Below are 17,271 nucleotides of genomic sequence, written 5' to 3' on the forward strand. Positions count from 1 at the left end.
CAATGGACTTTTGATAATCTCAATGATCAGTATGTTACCTGCTATAATTAGGGATACAATTTTTTATATCTAAAGAAAATCTAACATTGTTTACAGAAAATACAAGGTAAGCATTTTTAGAAGACTCTGCTCCAGTATTTCCACCAACATACAGTTGAATAATTAAAAAATACCTTTAATGTAATAGAAGTCAATTCAATATTAAATCTAATTTAATTCTGAGAATAATGTAGTTCCTCAGAATAATTTAGCAGATAGACTACTCAAATAATAGTGTTTAGGGGAAAATGTTCACACTTCTTACCACTGGGACTTTAAACTCTAGAAAAGAAAGCTCAGATCTGTAAATGTTTTGGAAGGTAAGTTACAAGGGAAAGAGGAAGAAAAAAAAAAAAAAAGAAACGGGAAAAACACCAGACTCAACACTGTTCCAGTTCCACAAAAAAGAAAAAGAAAAAAAAAGGGGGGGGGGCAAAAAGCTGTCTTTGGCCCTTTCTCTTGCCTTTTGCAAACACTTTGGGGGGGAAGAAAACAACAACAATTAAAAAAAAAAAAACAGTAAAATTTACCATGACACTATTTTATAGCAGGTATTCTGAATCTTTTATCTTAACACATGCACGTATGTGTAAATGCATGCGCGCGCACACATATAGTTACAGTATTTTCTATAGCAGCCAAGTCTTTGTTTAGCACTGGAGCAGCTGCAGGGCAAAAGAAGTTTATGAATTTTCCATAGGAAATCTTAACAAAAAGAAATGTAAATGAATACTGCAAAGCCTGTATATTTGATGTTTTCCCTTAGGGAAATAAATAAATAAAAACCTTTTGTTAAAGGGCTTCCAGAAAATTTCTTCTCACATGCTAAAAATCCCCAAATCAGAATCACATGCAAATCCAATTAAATTCAAGTGCAATATCACAAATAAGATTTAAATATTCTCATTTGGGTCTCTAAAATGACTATACCACTGTGAAATGTGTGACTTTTTATAGGAGAAAAGATTCTATACACCTACTTCCTTTCTCTTTAGGCTTCCTGTTTATGATTTACTTTAAAAGATGATACTAATTCAATATACATTATTCTCCAAAAGTTAACATTATTATTCAATATTAAGCTTGCCTGATTGAGCAATAACTTAAAAGACATTTAGAAATGGAAACACACTCAAACTTAGTTGGAGAATTAAACATTTGTAATTGCTTAACTGCTAAGAGGACATTCAATTTATTTTGAGCAATTTTTATTATCTCAAAGACTATACAAGAAAATCTTTAAAACAACAAGTTCCTTCCCCGATACAGTTAAATGCAAATTACCTTTTTTTTCCCCCTGTCTTACTCCAGAAAGCTCCCGCACACATAGCTGATACGCCACCTACTGCAAAACCGAGCTGACAGCTCAGGCGATGCTGCCAGCATTTCCATTCCATCACCAGGCTGGGGCTGAATAAAGGCGTGCTTGTGCGGTAGTGTTTCTTTTTTAAAAATCTCAAAGCCAAGAAGAACAGGCTGAAATAGCATTTTCAAAAATGGAGCGTAAAATAAACAGAAGAGAAAAAGAAAAGGAGTATGAAGGGAAACACAACAGCTTGGAAGATGCCGACCAAGGAAAGAACTGCAAATCCACGCTGATGACCCTCAACGTTGGTGGATATTTATACATTACTCAAAAACAAACACTGACCAAGTACCCAGACACTTTCCTTGAAGGTATAGTAAATGGAAAAATTCTCTGCCCGTTTGATGCTGATGGTCATTACTTCATAGACAGGGATGGACTTCTCTTCAGGCATGTCCTAAACTTCCTACGAAATGGAGAACTTCTACTGCCCGAAGGGTTTCGAGAAAATCAACTTCTTGCACAAGAAGCAGAATTCTTTCAGCTCAAGGGACTGGCGGAGGAAGTGAAATCCAGGTGGGAAAAAGAACAGCTAACACCCAGAGAGACTACTTTCTTGGAAATAACAGATAACCATGATCGCTCACAAGGACTGAGAATTTTCTGTAATGCTCCTGATTTCATATCAAAAATAAAATCTCGCATTGTTCTGGTGTCCAAAAGCAGGCTGGATGGATTTCCAGAGGAGTTTTCAATATCATCAAATATCATTCAATTTAAATACTTCATAAAGTCTGAAAATGGCACTCGACTTGTACTAAAGGAAGACAACACCTTTGTCTGTACCTTGGAAACTCTTAAGTTTGAGGCTATAATGATGGCCTTAAAGTGTGGTTTTAGACTGCTGACCAGCCTGGATTGTTCCAAAGGGTCAATTGTTCACAGTGATGCACTTCATTTTATCAAGTAATTACCTGTGTCATGAACAAAGGCAACAAGCATGCAGCCAGCAAGCTTCGGAAAACCACAGCATCAAAGGCATCCCAAATAATGTGTGCCTGGCCAGCTCTGTACTCAGAGCCCTGCTGCTAATCAATTACTATGAGCTAACGGTATGTAAATTCTATCGCTAAAGATGTCCTTCTCGAGGGTGTTCCTGCTGATCAGACTCTTATACTTAAAACGAAAACGATGTTCTATATATTGTAAATAAAGACTGAATGCTTTTGCTATTTGTTTATCTCTCCTGAAGCTGTCTTTCAATAAGAATGTCTTGGGTACTTGCACAATGAACAAGCATGTACATTATCATTTAAGTAAATGGTAATAAAATATGTTACGAGGCTGTAAGGTTTAAAATCCTTTCTACAAAACTACAAAGAAACTGAAGTGGTAAAAATTACTGAGAGCAAAAGAGATGTGCAGATGTACTAAGAGCTATAGTGAAACCAAATGTAATTTTAAGAAGGTATTAAAGTTATTGATTTAATTTTAACAGCAGACACCAAAAGCTTATTCATAATTCCTGTATTTCATACTAGAATTATAACTGAACTGACATATTGCTGAACATTCCTAGAAAACTGCATGATGACAATAAATAAATAAAAGCACTATTAGCTTCTCTGCTTGTATTAATAATTATAATAAAAAGTTACATGTGTCACTTTCAAAACAAAGACTACCACTTGATGATTTCACACAATATTATGCATTGATGTAGTCAACTGGCAGGCTACAGTAACCCTGACTGGTCTTGCAACTGACAAAAATCAGCAAATTCATTTCTTTGCAGGCTGAGCTCCAACACAACATGGATAACTTAGCCTTAACAGCTTATGTGGTATCAAAATAATAAAGGAGTTCATTTTCAGAACTATGAATCTATTCATTTTTCAAGCTCAAAAATATTAAATAAGCATCACTAAACATTATTCTTATGAAAGAACCTTATTCTTTTCATTACCGATTTTGATGCTAAATCTCAAATTCACTGAGTTAATTTCTTTAACCTCATGCTAAATAGGAAGTTATTTTTTTAATTAAATTTTATATATGGCTTCTCAATGAAATGCAGAAACTCAGCTCTAAATGTGAGTGCATTTCTTTCCTCCCAAAAAGCAGCTAAATAATTTCTATGCCTCTCATTTTCTTTAGCTTCTAAGAACAAATTATACCTTAAATTTGCTCCTTTAAAATTTAGCCATTAGAGCAGGTAGCTAAATTTTAATTTTAATAAATTTCCACAAAAGATTTCTGAAAATCCTGACTGAGGTTACATAAATTAGCATATATGCCTAAAGTTTGCTCACACCTTAAAAACTTAGAATACATTAGTAGCAAAGCTAATATTCATTCTCAGAACTCTGACTTCCACTTACAAAATCAAAGGTAATGCAAAAGTTGGCTGCATATTACTAAAGGAAATATTTTAAATTATACAAAAAAGTCCTTTAAAAAGCCCATATTAAAAAAAAAAAAGACCAAAATTCCATATCAACCACACAATCTTCTTTTATGTTTAACAGGGGAAAAAATGTTTCTAATGAAACATCAAATTATCTCTTATGTACTCTTAACACAGCTTAATCAGGATTTAAAGGAACTATGAAAATAGAAAAATACAGTAAAATCTACTTTAGAACAGTTCACTATAATTGAACTGTTTACATACCTCTCCAGCTTTTGAGTTGACTTTCCCTTGGCATTTGGACTTTGGTTATGAAAAAAATGAGAATGATTTAATGTCAAAGTAAGATTTTCTCTAACAAGATTTCATTACAGATAATGAAAATAGCCCTGACATATCTTTTTACAGGAGATATCACTGAACAAATCTCCTTAGAGGTAGTGTAAGTTTTTGCATGAATTCACAAGAAGAGAATTTAACTGTCGTAACAAATTATTACCAATGGAAACCACTACTTAAAGAAATCTGTCATTCATTTTAATGTACGTCTCTAAAAGAAATCATCTCTGGATGCATTTAACTCATCCTCACACTCTTGATAGATCATAATATTCTTAAACAATTTAATAATCTAGAGGGATATTTGACTAGATTAATTACTCTTGCGTAACTTTTAATAAGTGTACCTTTTTAAATTCAGTTAGTTGCATTTGGATTTACATATCCAAGTGCATAAGTACTGTGTTGTAAGTATACAGAAAATATCATTTTCAATTTTCCCATTTCTTAAAATATTTAGAAATACTTTTCATTAAAAAAGACTCAAGAAATCATACAAAATGCCAATCATAAGTCAGAGTGATGTTGTCATATTTTTGTTTGCTGTCAATGAAGAATTTCTTTCTTAAATTCTTCTCACGTTCTCATTATTCTCATTGCTTTACAGAATAAATCACAAAGTGACTATCTTCTTTTTCAAAAGAAAAGTAATGAAAAACAGTTTACTTTACTTGCCACAAGCCAAACATACATACTCTTGTATTTGGAATTATCCCATGCGATGCTTCTAGCACTGTCCTTAAAACACGAAAAATAAAAACACAGCTTATAGGGTACTATATTTCTAAAATATATATGGCCATGTGCAGAGCAAATGAAACATTTAATGAGACTTTGCAAGTAAGAAAAGGGGACTACCAACCCAGCCTGAAGCTAATAATACTAATGAAGCTTGTTGTTTTTTTTAAAAGAAATTTCATTATAGTTCAATCGCTATTTTAAAGATGATATTAAAAGATAATGTTTATTGTTTCATTACACGCCTGACACCACTCTAAGGAACATACATGATCTCAATTAATCCTCACAATGACCCTAAGAAAGGTACTATCATTTTTTCCTTCTTTCAGGTGAAGAAACAGAAACTTACGAGGGCTAAGGAACCTAAGATCATACAGTTATTAAGAGGTAAAAGTGGATCCAAGACTTGAAATCCAGGTATACTAGCTCCACAGCCAGCAGGAACTGTGTCTGCTTTTGCCAGCCACTTAATCTCTAATACTTAGAACCTGGCATAAAACAGGCGTTCATGAAGTATGTGCTGAATACAGAGTCCCAAAACCCTGGTTTGCCTCGCTTGATAAAATCTCACAATCCAGGTACTCGTAAAAATGTTGAGTGACAAACTGAACTATGGGAAAACAAATAATATGTTTAATATCACGTTGGGTCATTTAAAGAACAGGAGATGAATCAAGAATAAAGGATAGCCCAAATTTGTCTCTTAGTAAATCTAGATTTTCATACAACAAGTTTGCGGAAAAGGAGGTTAACTTTTTAGGACTTGTACAGTCTGCAGAATGGACATATTGTAAAGAAAAAATACAGCACACGTGAGCACTGAAGTCAGACCTGGATTCAAATCCAATTAACCTTCACTAATTTGCTTACATGATGTAAGCAAGATTCTTAACTTCTTTGAACTTCAACATCCTCATAACAAAATGGAGATAATGATTTGTTGACAGACCTTTTATAAGACTTAAATGAAATTTTAAATTATTTGCAAAGTGCCTCACCCACTACAGACTTTCAGTAAGCACTGGTTATTATCTTATCCAGTATAAAAATATCTTCACGACATAACCATGAATACCATGCACAAAAATGCACATTTACATTAATTAGGCTTTCAACTTAGACATGAACAGAATGCAGAACTTTTAACAAATGTATGCTTAATACTTTGAGGAATACTATAAACACAAGAATACACTTTAAATTGCCACCAGCCAACACAGTTTTCATTTGTATTAGTTTAAAAATACATATGATGAATTTACTGGGACATTTATATTCTATCTTCATGTATAAAATCTACAACAACAAAATAATCGTTGCAGCTGTTTCATCAGCAGTAAAAACCAGTCAGCAGTAATACATGTGATAGCACAATCTTAGAGATACCCCTATCTAATAAATTCTGGTTAAATGTCTTAAACTGCAATGATGTCAGTCAAGGTTAAAACTGGAGCATCTGAATCATAATCATCCTTGCTAATAAAGCAGAGATGTAATATGGACTATCCAAAACAGCATGCAATTTAGAAATTATTTGTATTTAGCTCTGAAATACATATGGCTAACTTCCGCAGCAGACTGGTCTTCCTAATCATATTTTGCTTAAGCTAATATTAAAATTAATTTGCTTCTGTTAACAAGCACCAAGGGAGCAGTGATAAAGGAAAGTGTGCTGGGCAGAGGGAAACATCTAAGATGAAATTTTAAATTTACCTAAAATAATTTATGAAGAGGTGACCATGTTCCTATTTCTTGACCAAAATACACAATGGTTCAGGAGTCTCTAACAAACAAAAATCACTGATACAAATCTCATAAGCTGCTATAAATACCTTCATTTAATTAAAACTTTCCAACAATGCAAAAAAAAAAAAAAAGAAGTGCAATGTTAAGGATGTTGTATATAAAATCCAGAACCTCTAGTTTTATTTAGATCACTAATTATTTCGGAAAAAAATACTGAATTGGATATGAAATACTGAGGCCATTATAATGCACTTCTCTATTACAGGTCTTAAAAAACTGTTCCCTACCATAAAATATAGCAGTCAACCTAATAGCACAACAGGTTTTTCCAAACCCAAGATTCCAGAGTATTTAGGTACATTTAAAAGCAACATTTAAGGGGCGCCTGGGTGGCTCAGTCGTTAAGCATCTGCCTTGGGCTCAGGGCGTGATCCCGGAGTCCTGGGATTAAGCCCCACATCAGGCTCCTCTGCTGGGAGCCTGTTTCTTCCTCTCCCACTCCCCCTGCTTGTGTTCCCTCTCTCGCTGTCTCTCTCTCTCTCTGTCAAATAAATAAATAAAATCTTTAAATAAAAAAATAAAAACAACATTTAGTGGTTTTGTTTTTGTTTGTTTTTAAATCTAGTTAACTTTGGAAAATTCCTTTTTGAAAACAGGCCCAACTTTTCAAAAAGTAATTCTGATTACTGTCCTCTAAGATGTTTAGACATATTTTCTACATCATTAAAGTGTAAAACTGAACAAGTCTGATTTCTTCCTAATTCCACTCCATTGATTTTGCCTTGTTATAACAGGTGTTTATAACTAATTTTTAAGGTTAAGAATTATTTAATGATATTAACTTTAATCTCAGTGGTTCCTTGAATTTAATAAAAAAACTAGACCATTTAGCATTTACTTTAGGCACATCATCTGATGAACTGTTATCTATTTTTATTTTTTTAATTTATTTTGTTTTGTTTTTAAGTAATCTCTAGACCCAAGGTGGAGCTCAAACTTACAACCCTGAGATCAAGAGTCACATTCTCTTCTGACTGAGGCAGCCAGGCGCCCCAGTACTTATTTTTTTAAAAACATTAAAAATAAGTATGAATGCAGACACCCACGATCATATATGCTAACAACTGTTTTGTTTTGTATTTTAAATAGGCTTTACACCCAGTGTGGAGCCCAACGAGGGGCTTAAACTCACAACCCTGAGATCAAGAACTGAGGTGAGATCAAGAGTTGGGCACTTAACCAAGTGAGCCACTCAGGTGGCCCCTAAAAGAAGTATTTTGATTTTCATGTATTTTTTCTATCTGTGTGCATGCATACACACACGTGTGTGTGTGTATTTTATTTATTTTGTTTTTTTTAAGATTTACTTATTTGAGAGAGAGAGCATGTGTGAGCGGGGATAGGGGCAGAGGGAGAGAGAGAGTCTCAAGCAGACTCCCCAAGGAGCACAGAGCCCCACACGGGGCTCAATCTCACAATCCTGGGATCATGACCTGAGCCAAAAGCAAGAGTCAGACACTTAACCAACTGAGCCACCCAGGCGCCCCCATCCATGTATATTTTTACAGAAACCCCTATAGAAAGAAAAAGGAAAGACTATATATAGCTAGGTGCAGGAAAAATTATTAATGAGGCTTGGGTGATTACTGGAGAGATACACCAGACAAAAGAATCTAAAAGTTACAGGTGATTAGTTTATAAAACAACAAAACCAAAACATACAACCACAGACATTTATGATGCATATACGTTTACTTGTTACAACGCAGCCTTTTGAAAATGGGCAAGATAATGTTGAGGGATGGTTAGCACCTCCCCTCATTAGACTAGGCCAAGACTTGGCTTAAGATACCAGAAAATGCCAAAGTTAACCAAAAGGGAATTCAGTCAGTGTAGTGAGTTTGCTGCAAGAAAAAAACTAGGATAGAGAATCCATTTCTGAGACATGTTGAGCCACAATCACAGGAAGGAAAGGGGGTGACTGGTAGGTCAGGGAGTAAGTCTAACCAGGAAAAAAACCTCTGTGAGCCAAGGAGATTTTCCTTATTCAGGTACAGAATAATTACTGAATAATCCAGAAGAATAGTGAGCTCCCTGGGAATAAGAACCAAACTGATTGCTAAAAATGAACTAAAAATTCTTCCATGGGAACATCTAAGAAAAAGTAGAATATCTTTAAGCAACTGGGGGGGGGGGTGGAGGGTGGAGAGGGTATTTATATAAAGTAAGCAAAGGAACAACTTCACAAATTTCTGAGATACAGAATTCTCTCAGAATTTGTACTATACCCCCCCTCCCCACTTAGGGGGTAGAGGAGTAAGAGGGTGAACAGAGAAAAGCATAATTCTCTTCTGCTTCCCAGTCGTATCAAACAATTAAAAAAAAATACTTAGGTTCAAAAAACATCTTGCATGCTCTGTTTTAGAGTCTTGAGAGGAAGTGAAGTAAGAAAACTGGGAAGGAGGGGCGCCTGGGTAGCGCAGTCCTTAAGCGTCTGCCTTAGGCTCAGGGCCTGATCCCGGCGTTATGGGATCGAGTCCCACATCAGGCTCCTCCGCTGGGAGCCTGCTTCTTCCTCTCTCACTCTGTCTGCTTGTGTTCCCTCTCTCGCTGGCTGTCTCTCTGTCACATAAATAAATAAAATCTTAAAAAAAAAAAAAGAAAGAAAGAAAACTGGGAAGGAGAAACATAGTCTGAAAAACTGAACTGGTAGAAGCTGGCAGGCCCACATGGCCAATTTCTTAGAAACAGCAAGGCATGAATGAAGAGTTATATAAGAAGCTATCTCCAGAGAGGGGCCTGAGGCTTTAAACCAGCAGGGCGGCCATTTGTTCCCTAAGTAGCTAGCATTCTTATCTTCAATTTTCCAAATTAATAAGCTTGTGGTAAACTACTCAAACAATTAGACACTTTCCCCCCAAGAACACGTCAACAGAAGGATCAAGAAGAGCAACCACTGGCTTCTTTTTTNGGCTTTTTTTTTTTTTTTTTTTTTTACACTGAAAATACTAAAGCACTGCTGCTAAAGCTCACATACTTAAAAAAAAAAATCAGATAAAAAGTGACCTAAAGGCCAATAACAATGAGTTTTTTTTTTTTTAGGTTATACAACATGAATCTATTCATCTTTTAAGAGCCAACACTCACTCATCTACATATTAATAGATTTATTTTATATTTACTTCTAAATATGTAGTGTTTTTGTATTATACAACTTTAAAAGATAAAATACAAAGTTACTATTGCTTAATATCTTATTTTACATAGCTATCTGAGAGGCAAATTACTAGTAAATCCTTAGAAGACTTAAACATGATAATACATATATTAGGAGAGCACTGGAAAGAGAAAGTATTTTGAAAATTGGCAAACTAATAAGCAAAAGATGTCCACTTAGAGCAATACAGTTAAAGAGTCCCAAATACTGCCTTGGAACCCAGGCATCTTTTAGCTTCTGGTCACTTATATGTACTAAATATAACCAAACAGGATGAGGACAGATTGAGAAATGTTCTTAATCTAAAGCACTCAAAGAAGATGCCTGCTAACATAGTTCCTACCAATCTTTCATAAAATCAAAGAGGAGGATAGGACCAACGGCATTGCTTGGTCAATCTTTCTGAATTGAACACACACCTAACTAAAGCTGCTATTAATAACATCTTCTGCTTGGCTGCATATTAATGATAGATTTCTTTCAAATTTTATTTTAAGTTAAACTGTAATTTAATTACCACAGCAATTCACTTTCTTAGACCCTTATTTTAAAAACATATTTACACAGGACATTTATTTAAAACTGTCTCTGTAGCCTAAGACTCACCTTTAAGTCTACTGCTCATCTCTATTCAAATTCCTAGCTCATATTACAAATGAAAAATAGTAACAATAAATAATAAATATAAAAATAAAAGATAAAATAAAGAAGAATAAAATGACACTAATGTTTACTAAGCATTAACTCGTGCCAGGCACTTTTCTTACTGCTATGTCTAATGTACAAACGGAGAAACTGAAGTTTGGTCAGGTATGTCTAAGGTTTCAGAGCTCCTAATGAGAGAGTTTTGTTTTTTTTTTAAAGATCTTATTTATTTGTTTGTTTATTTATCAGACGGGNGGGGGGGGGGGGGAGAGAGAGAGAGAGAGAGAGAAAGCAAAAGCAGGGGGAGTGGCAGGCAGAGGGAGTGGCAGGGTGCCGGCTGAGCAAGGAGCCCGATGCGGGACTCAAATCCCAGGACCCTGGGATCATGACCTGAGCTGAAAATCTTAGATGCTTAACTCACTGAGCCACCCAGCGTCCCTCCTAATGAGAAATTGAGAAAGGTTTTAATTCAGCAGTCAGGTTCCAGAAGCCACTCTCAACTACTACAACATACCATTGTCAATCTAAATTCTCCCCCTAGCTTTGAAAAGTAGAAAATTGTTTTTTTCTCCTCCATCTATGGAAAGAGTGATCATCAAAGAACCTTATAATGTAAATGTGATTCAGAGGTAAGACGTTCAACTCACTTGAAAACTGTTTAAGAACAGCAGAGGGGCACCTAGGTGGCTCAGTTGGTTAAACATCTGCCTTCAACTCAGGTCAAGAGCCTAGGGGCTCCCTGCTCAGCAGGGAGCCTGCTTCTCCCTCTGCCTTTTTTCCCTTCCCGACCCCACCTGCTTGTGCTCTCTCTTAAATAAATAAATAAATAAAATCTTGGGGGAAAAAAAAGTAGAAAGAAATGTTTATATATGTAAGTAATTGATGCATATAAAATACTCTTAGCTATTCATTCAAAGATTCCCCAAAAACCTCCCTGGGCCAAGCTTTTCTCCTCTGATTTCCTATTCTGAAGTAATAATAACAACTCTCCTTAAAACCAGTATTAATAAGAAAATAAATTCCAAGCTGTCATTAGTTGAAATATGTGACCCTTTCCTTTTTGAGACAGCCAGCAAGAAGGGAGGGAGGTATATAAAGAACTGATGTCATATCTCTTCTGTTTTTTGATGACTATATATGGCAAGGACCACTAAAGAGACTGACAATCTACCAATACAAAAATATATCTTCGAAGAAAAAGTCATGCTTTCCACGTCATATCCTTCTAAAGAAAATTTTAAAACGTATGTGAAAAAAAAATTGAATAATTTTACTGAATAAAAATTTATTAAAGCAGTACATTAAAGTAATAAAGAGGCCTTAATTATATAAGCACACAGAAATAACAATTCAATCCATTTCACTACAAACGCCCAAAACTAAAAAAAAGCAAAATGACCATTTTTCATATGATATAAACCACAGTGACCAAATTAAATCAGATCTTATAATTAAGACAAAATGTACTTATTAAAAATTATATTTCAACATCAGAGGAAATAAAGAAGCATGGTGAGAAAAATGTGGTCCAATAAGCAAATCAATTTTTCCACAGAAGTGTTCAGTCAGCTTAAAAGTAAACATTCATTAATTGCATAGGACTCCTTAAGGAATAAAATACATAATTTACCTATATATAAAATTATAACTATATATCTGTAACAGACACATAATCTTGAGCCTAAAATGGAGACAAAAATTCTACAATGAAACTGAAAAAAAACTGCATATTTTTAAAAGTCATGCATGAACTCTTTTTAAAAATAAAGGGATCTAATATGGAAATCTACATAATATACAGATAAATGAAAATAAATAATTCAAGAATAAGATGGCATGCTCAGAAAACTAAAAAAAAAAAAAAGCACAAAATCTATTTACAGCTAATACTAAGGTTAAACAGCAGGGGAATTAGCTGTGGAACAGAATGTTAACCTTTAAAGCCTCAATAAAGTGAAAATGTAACTGATAAAAATTGAGAAATTGTGTTCTGAGGGAAATAACTTCCTAATTTTCATAAAAAGGAATTAACAAGTTTGTCAAAAAGTGGGACATGGAGTTGAAAAAACAAACATAATGACTCGAACCCCTTAATTCCTCCCCGCTTCACACCCACAGCCCCATCCCCCAACTACAGAAGCAGCTCCTGGGAACTCATATTTTTGTGTGGAAAATAAGCATTTATTTGACATTCAACAATTCTTTCCATTCTCTTTCTTCTGTTACTTCAAGTAAATTAACCACACTTGTTCCTATTCTCTATAATGGTGGCCTAAGCTATTTAGATCAAAGCTCCCACTGAAAAGAACTATAAAAGCTGAATAAAATCTTAGAAGTGTCAAAAAGACCACAAGATAGTAAGTAATCACCATCTCCAAATACAGGAAAACAAGAATCTGTGAGGTCATGGGTCAATCCAGAGAAAATGAGACACCCTGTTTAGGCAATCTCCCAAAGAAAGCAGTGGAGGGAATAAACAGAACACAAAATCCAGAGCTGTACAAGGTGGAAAGCATAACAGAAGTCTCTTACCATAAAAAATTAAAATCCTAAAAGACTATACCCTCAAGGTGAGGGTAAACAGGACATGGAAAAGTCCACAATGAATTGTAACTGGAATGCCCTCAGGTCCTAGTTTCCCAAGACAGTCTGGTTTATAACACTTCCTTTAACCCTCCGAAACGTTCCAGTTGGATGATACGTTACATGGTTACCCTAACGATTAACTGGTTTCAATCCTCTGGCTATCCTACCAGAAAAATATCAAGCCTTGAACATAGTTTAAATGTGGTTGTGGTAGATTGTCTCTGAAGATGACTGCCAAAAATTCCTCCATCCCTATATAAGGAAAATTCTCAGAGATTCAACAAGAACCAACTAGGACATCTAGAAATTAAAAATACAATAAGTAAAATTTAAACCTCATTGAATGAGACTAGACACAACCAAAGAAAACTTCAGTGAGCTAAAATATAGCACAACACAGCAAGAAAAGAATAAAGCTGGAAAAATCAGAAAAGATATATAAAAGGTAGAGTGAGAAGGCTGAACACCTATTTAAAACATTAGTTTAATCAGAATCTCAAGAGGGGAGAAAATGAAATGGAACAGAGGCAACATTTAAAGGGATGGTGTCTGAAATTTTTCAACTGCAGGAAAATAGCAACCAACAGATACAAGAGGCTCAATGAATCCCAGGCAGCTTATGTAAAAACAAATCTCCACTTAGATATCATATTAAAACGGTAGAAATTAAATACAAAGAGAAAAATTTTAAGTAGAGAATAAAAAGATAACACCTTCAAGGAAGCAGCAGTAAAACTAAGCAGAATTCTCCATGACAAAAACGACCGAAGGCTTTGACTATCTTCAATGAGCTGAATCAAAGTATCTATCAGCCTAGAATTCTATACCCAGCAAAAACACAAATAACCAGTATCAGGAATGAAAACAAAGGCATTATTACAAATTGTATGGATATTTTAAAAGAAAACGAGTGGAAATTCATTCCAATTAATTTGACAATTTAGATAAAACAAAGAAAGTCAAAATTCACCAATGCAGGAGATCCAAACAGTCCTATAAATAAATCGACTTCATGTCAAGAACTGAGAAGGGTCTGACATTTCACCCAAGTTACCGGCAAACTAAACAAGTTATCCTGCCACAATTTCATAGATGCCAGCAGAAGACAGGAGACTCCTAGGCCAGGGGGAAAAGGATTTTATTATTCACCACAAAGCAGACAGCATGATTTTTACATTTGTATCCAGTTAGCTGCTTTCTGCCCATGGCAGCAACCTAGAAGAGGCTCAGGTAGGTAATATGTACACAGAGGATTTGTGTCACAGCTGAGGAACCCTAAGCTTAGGAAATCACCAATCACAAACAGAGGCTGCCAGCAAACTAACAAACCTTTGTCCTGTAGACAGACCCTATACTTCTGTATTTCAAGGCTTTTGTTATACAAACATTCTTAAAATGACGGTCTGAGATAAAAGCTGTCACAAGATGTGGAAAAATGCCATACAAATATGCTCCCCAACTCCATAATTTAAAACTGCCCACAAAGAAAATTCCATTTCCAGTTAGACTAATCAGTGAATTCCCCTAAATATTTAAGGAAGAAATATACCCAGTCTTACAAAAAAATCATCTTTGTAACAAGAAAAGGATCACTTCCCCAACTCATTTTATGAGTACAGTGTAACCTCGATAACAAAACTTGATAAAACATTAGGAGAAAGGAAAATTATGGGCCAATTAAATTCATGAACATAAATCTAAAAATATGAAACAAAAGATAGCAAAATGAATCTAGCAATATTCAGAAGTATTATAAGTCAAAGCCAAGTCAGAGTTAGTCCAGGAATGCTATTTAAAAATCAACATTTTCCACATAAATAAATTTTACAATATCAATAGATCTCAATACAGAAAAAATATTTGATAAAATTCATCATTCATTCATTGGCATGCTTAGCAAATTAGAAAGAAACAGGAGGGGCGCCTGGGTGGCACAGCAGTTAAGCGTCTGCCTTCGGCTCAGGGCGTGATCCCGGCGTTATGGGATCAAGCCCCACATCAGGCTCCTCTGCTGGGAGCCTGCTTCTTCCTCTCCCAATCCCCCTGCTTGTGTTCCCTCTCTCGCTGGCTGTCTCTATCTCTGTCAAATAAATAAAATCTTAAAAAAAAAAAAAAAAGAAAGAAAGAAAGAAACAGGAATTTCCCTAATCTGATAAGGACTGCCTACCCAAAACATCCAACTAACCAGAACCTATAGCAAAAATAAGACGAAATGTTAGACAGGATCCTATCACTACCCACAACTAGTACAATAAGGCAAGAAAAAGAAATAAAAGGTATAGTATTTGGAAAGAAAGACACAAAACAGGTTTTATTTGCAGATTTTATGATTACACAGGTATGAAATTTTAAAAACTTTATAGATGAACTACTAGAATGAATAAGGCAGTTGAACAAGGTTGAAGAGTACAAGGTCAATATTAAAATTCAATTGTATATCTATATACCAGAAACAAAGTGATGACAATCTTTTAAAAGAGATGCTTTATACACAGTAGTGTCAAAAATACCAAACATCTAGAAATAATAAAAGTACATAAGATACCTAGAGAAAACTAAAAACATTATTGAAAAAAATTAAAGACCTCACAGGGGTGCCTGGGTGGCTTAGTCAGTTGAGTGTCTGACTCTTGGTTTCAGTTCAGATTATGATCTCAGAGTCCTGAGATCGAGCCCCTGTTGGACTCTATGCTCAGCAGGGAGTCTGCTGGAGATTCTCTTTCCCTCCCCCTCGGTCCCTCCCCACTGCATGCTCTAAAATAAATAAACAAATCTTTTAAAAAAATTAAAGACTTCACAAATGTTCATATATTGCAAAAGTCAATAAAAGATGTTAATTTTTCCTAAGCTGCAATACAGAACAATATAATTTCAATAAATAAATAAACCTGTCAAGTGCTTATGGAAGATAAGCTGATTCTAAAATTTACATAGAAATGCAGAGGCCAAAAATAACCAAGATACTATTAAAGAACAAGAAGGCAAGGGGCTTCCTGTCCTGAATATCAAGACTTAGTATAAGGTACACTAAGAAAGTTGTTTGGTATAGCATAAGGATAAATGAATCAACTAATGGAACAGATAGAGGAGTCTAAAAACAGACTTCTGCTTCAATAAATACCTATGGCAAAGCTGGCAATGCGTAACAGCGAGAAAAAGATAGTCTTCTAAAAGGTACATGATATTCATCAATACTGAGGAAAAATAAAATTTGACCCCATCTCACACCATACAGAAAAACCAGTTCCAGGTAGACTGTACAATACGAAAACGCTTCTGGAAAATGATATGAGAATACCTTTATGATCTTGGGCACTGCAACGGGAAATAAAAAGGACAAATTATAAAAGACTAATAAATACACCAAAGATAATAACATCTGTTCATCAAAAGACACTTCTAAGAGAATGAAAAGGTGAGTCACAGAATAAAAGACACTTATAACCCATATAACTAAGGGCTACACCCACAATTTATAAAGAACTACAACTCAAAAAGAAAAAGTCAACCCAGTAAAAAATAGGTAAGAGATTTCAACAAGCATTTCATAAAACAGGAAATCCAAATGGACAATAATGAAAAGGCTCAACTTCATTAGAAATCAGGGGAATGTGAAATCAAACCACAATGAGAAATCACTACACATCCATTTTTAAGTTAACCTTAAAAACAAAAATTGGACTATACTGCAGTAGAAAAGTTGAAACAAAAAACTCACACCGCTCATGGGAATATAAACTGGTATAACTCCTTTGAAAAACAGTTTGGCATTATCAACTAGAAGAAAAAATAAATAACGCCCTGTGACCGAACAAAGCCCACACTTAGGAATATGCCTTTTAAAAATGTATGAACCGGGGCAACTGTACAAAAATGTGATAGCAGCACTGGTAATGAGCCTCAAATTATAAACACCTCAAATATCCACCAACAGTAAAAATGGATAAGCTATGTTAAATACACACTCTGGAATACAGAAACAAAAATTAATAAGCTACTGCTATATACAACATGAATCAGTCTTAGAAAATAGTGTTCAGTTAAAAAGCCATGCTAAAAAAGAGTGCACTTTGTATGAATCTTTTTTTTTTAAGATTTTATTTATTTGAAAAAAAAAAAGATTTTATTTATTTGACAGAAAGAGCAAAGGAGCACAAGCAGGGGGAGCAGTAGAGAGGGAGAAGCAGGCCCCCCGCTGAGCAGGGAGCCCGATATGGGGGCTCAATCCTAGGACCCTGGGAT

The 17,271-nt window shown here is 34.9% G+C and overlaps 2 protein-coding genes across 2 annotated transcripts in view; one reads left to right on the forward strand and one right to left on the reverse strand.

Annotated features, from left to right (window-relative positions):
- The window catches only part of GTF2F2 (general transcription factor IIF subunit 2), a 148,457-nt gene that overhangs the window by 82,746 nt on the left and 48,440 nt on the right, over positions 1-17,271 (reverse strand). The gene's annotated exons all lie outside the window — the stretch shown is intronic.
- Positions 1,536-2,515, forward strand: KCTD4 (potassium channel tetramerization domain containing 4). Its single transcript, XM_034665199.1, has one exon. It carries the CDS (start codon positions 1,536-1,538, stop codon positions 2,313-2,315), a length of 780 nt encoding a protein of 259 aa, XP_034521090.1. The 3' UTR covers positions 2,316-2,515.

The sequence above is a fragment of the Ailuropoda melanoleuca genome, chromosome 7, assembly GCF_002007445.2.
Source record: "Ailuropoda melanoleuca isolate Jingjing chromosome 7, ASM200744v2, whole genome shotgun sequence".
Lineage (NCBI taxonomy): Eukaryota > Metazoa > Chordata > Mammalia > Carnivora > Ursidae > Ailuropoda > Ailuropoda melanoleuca.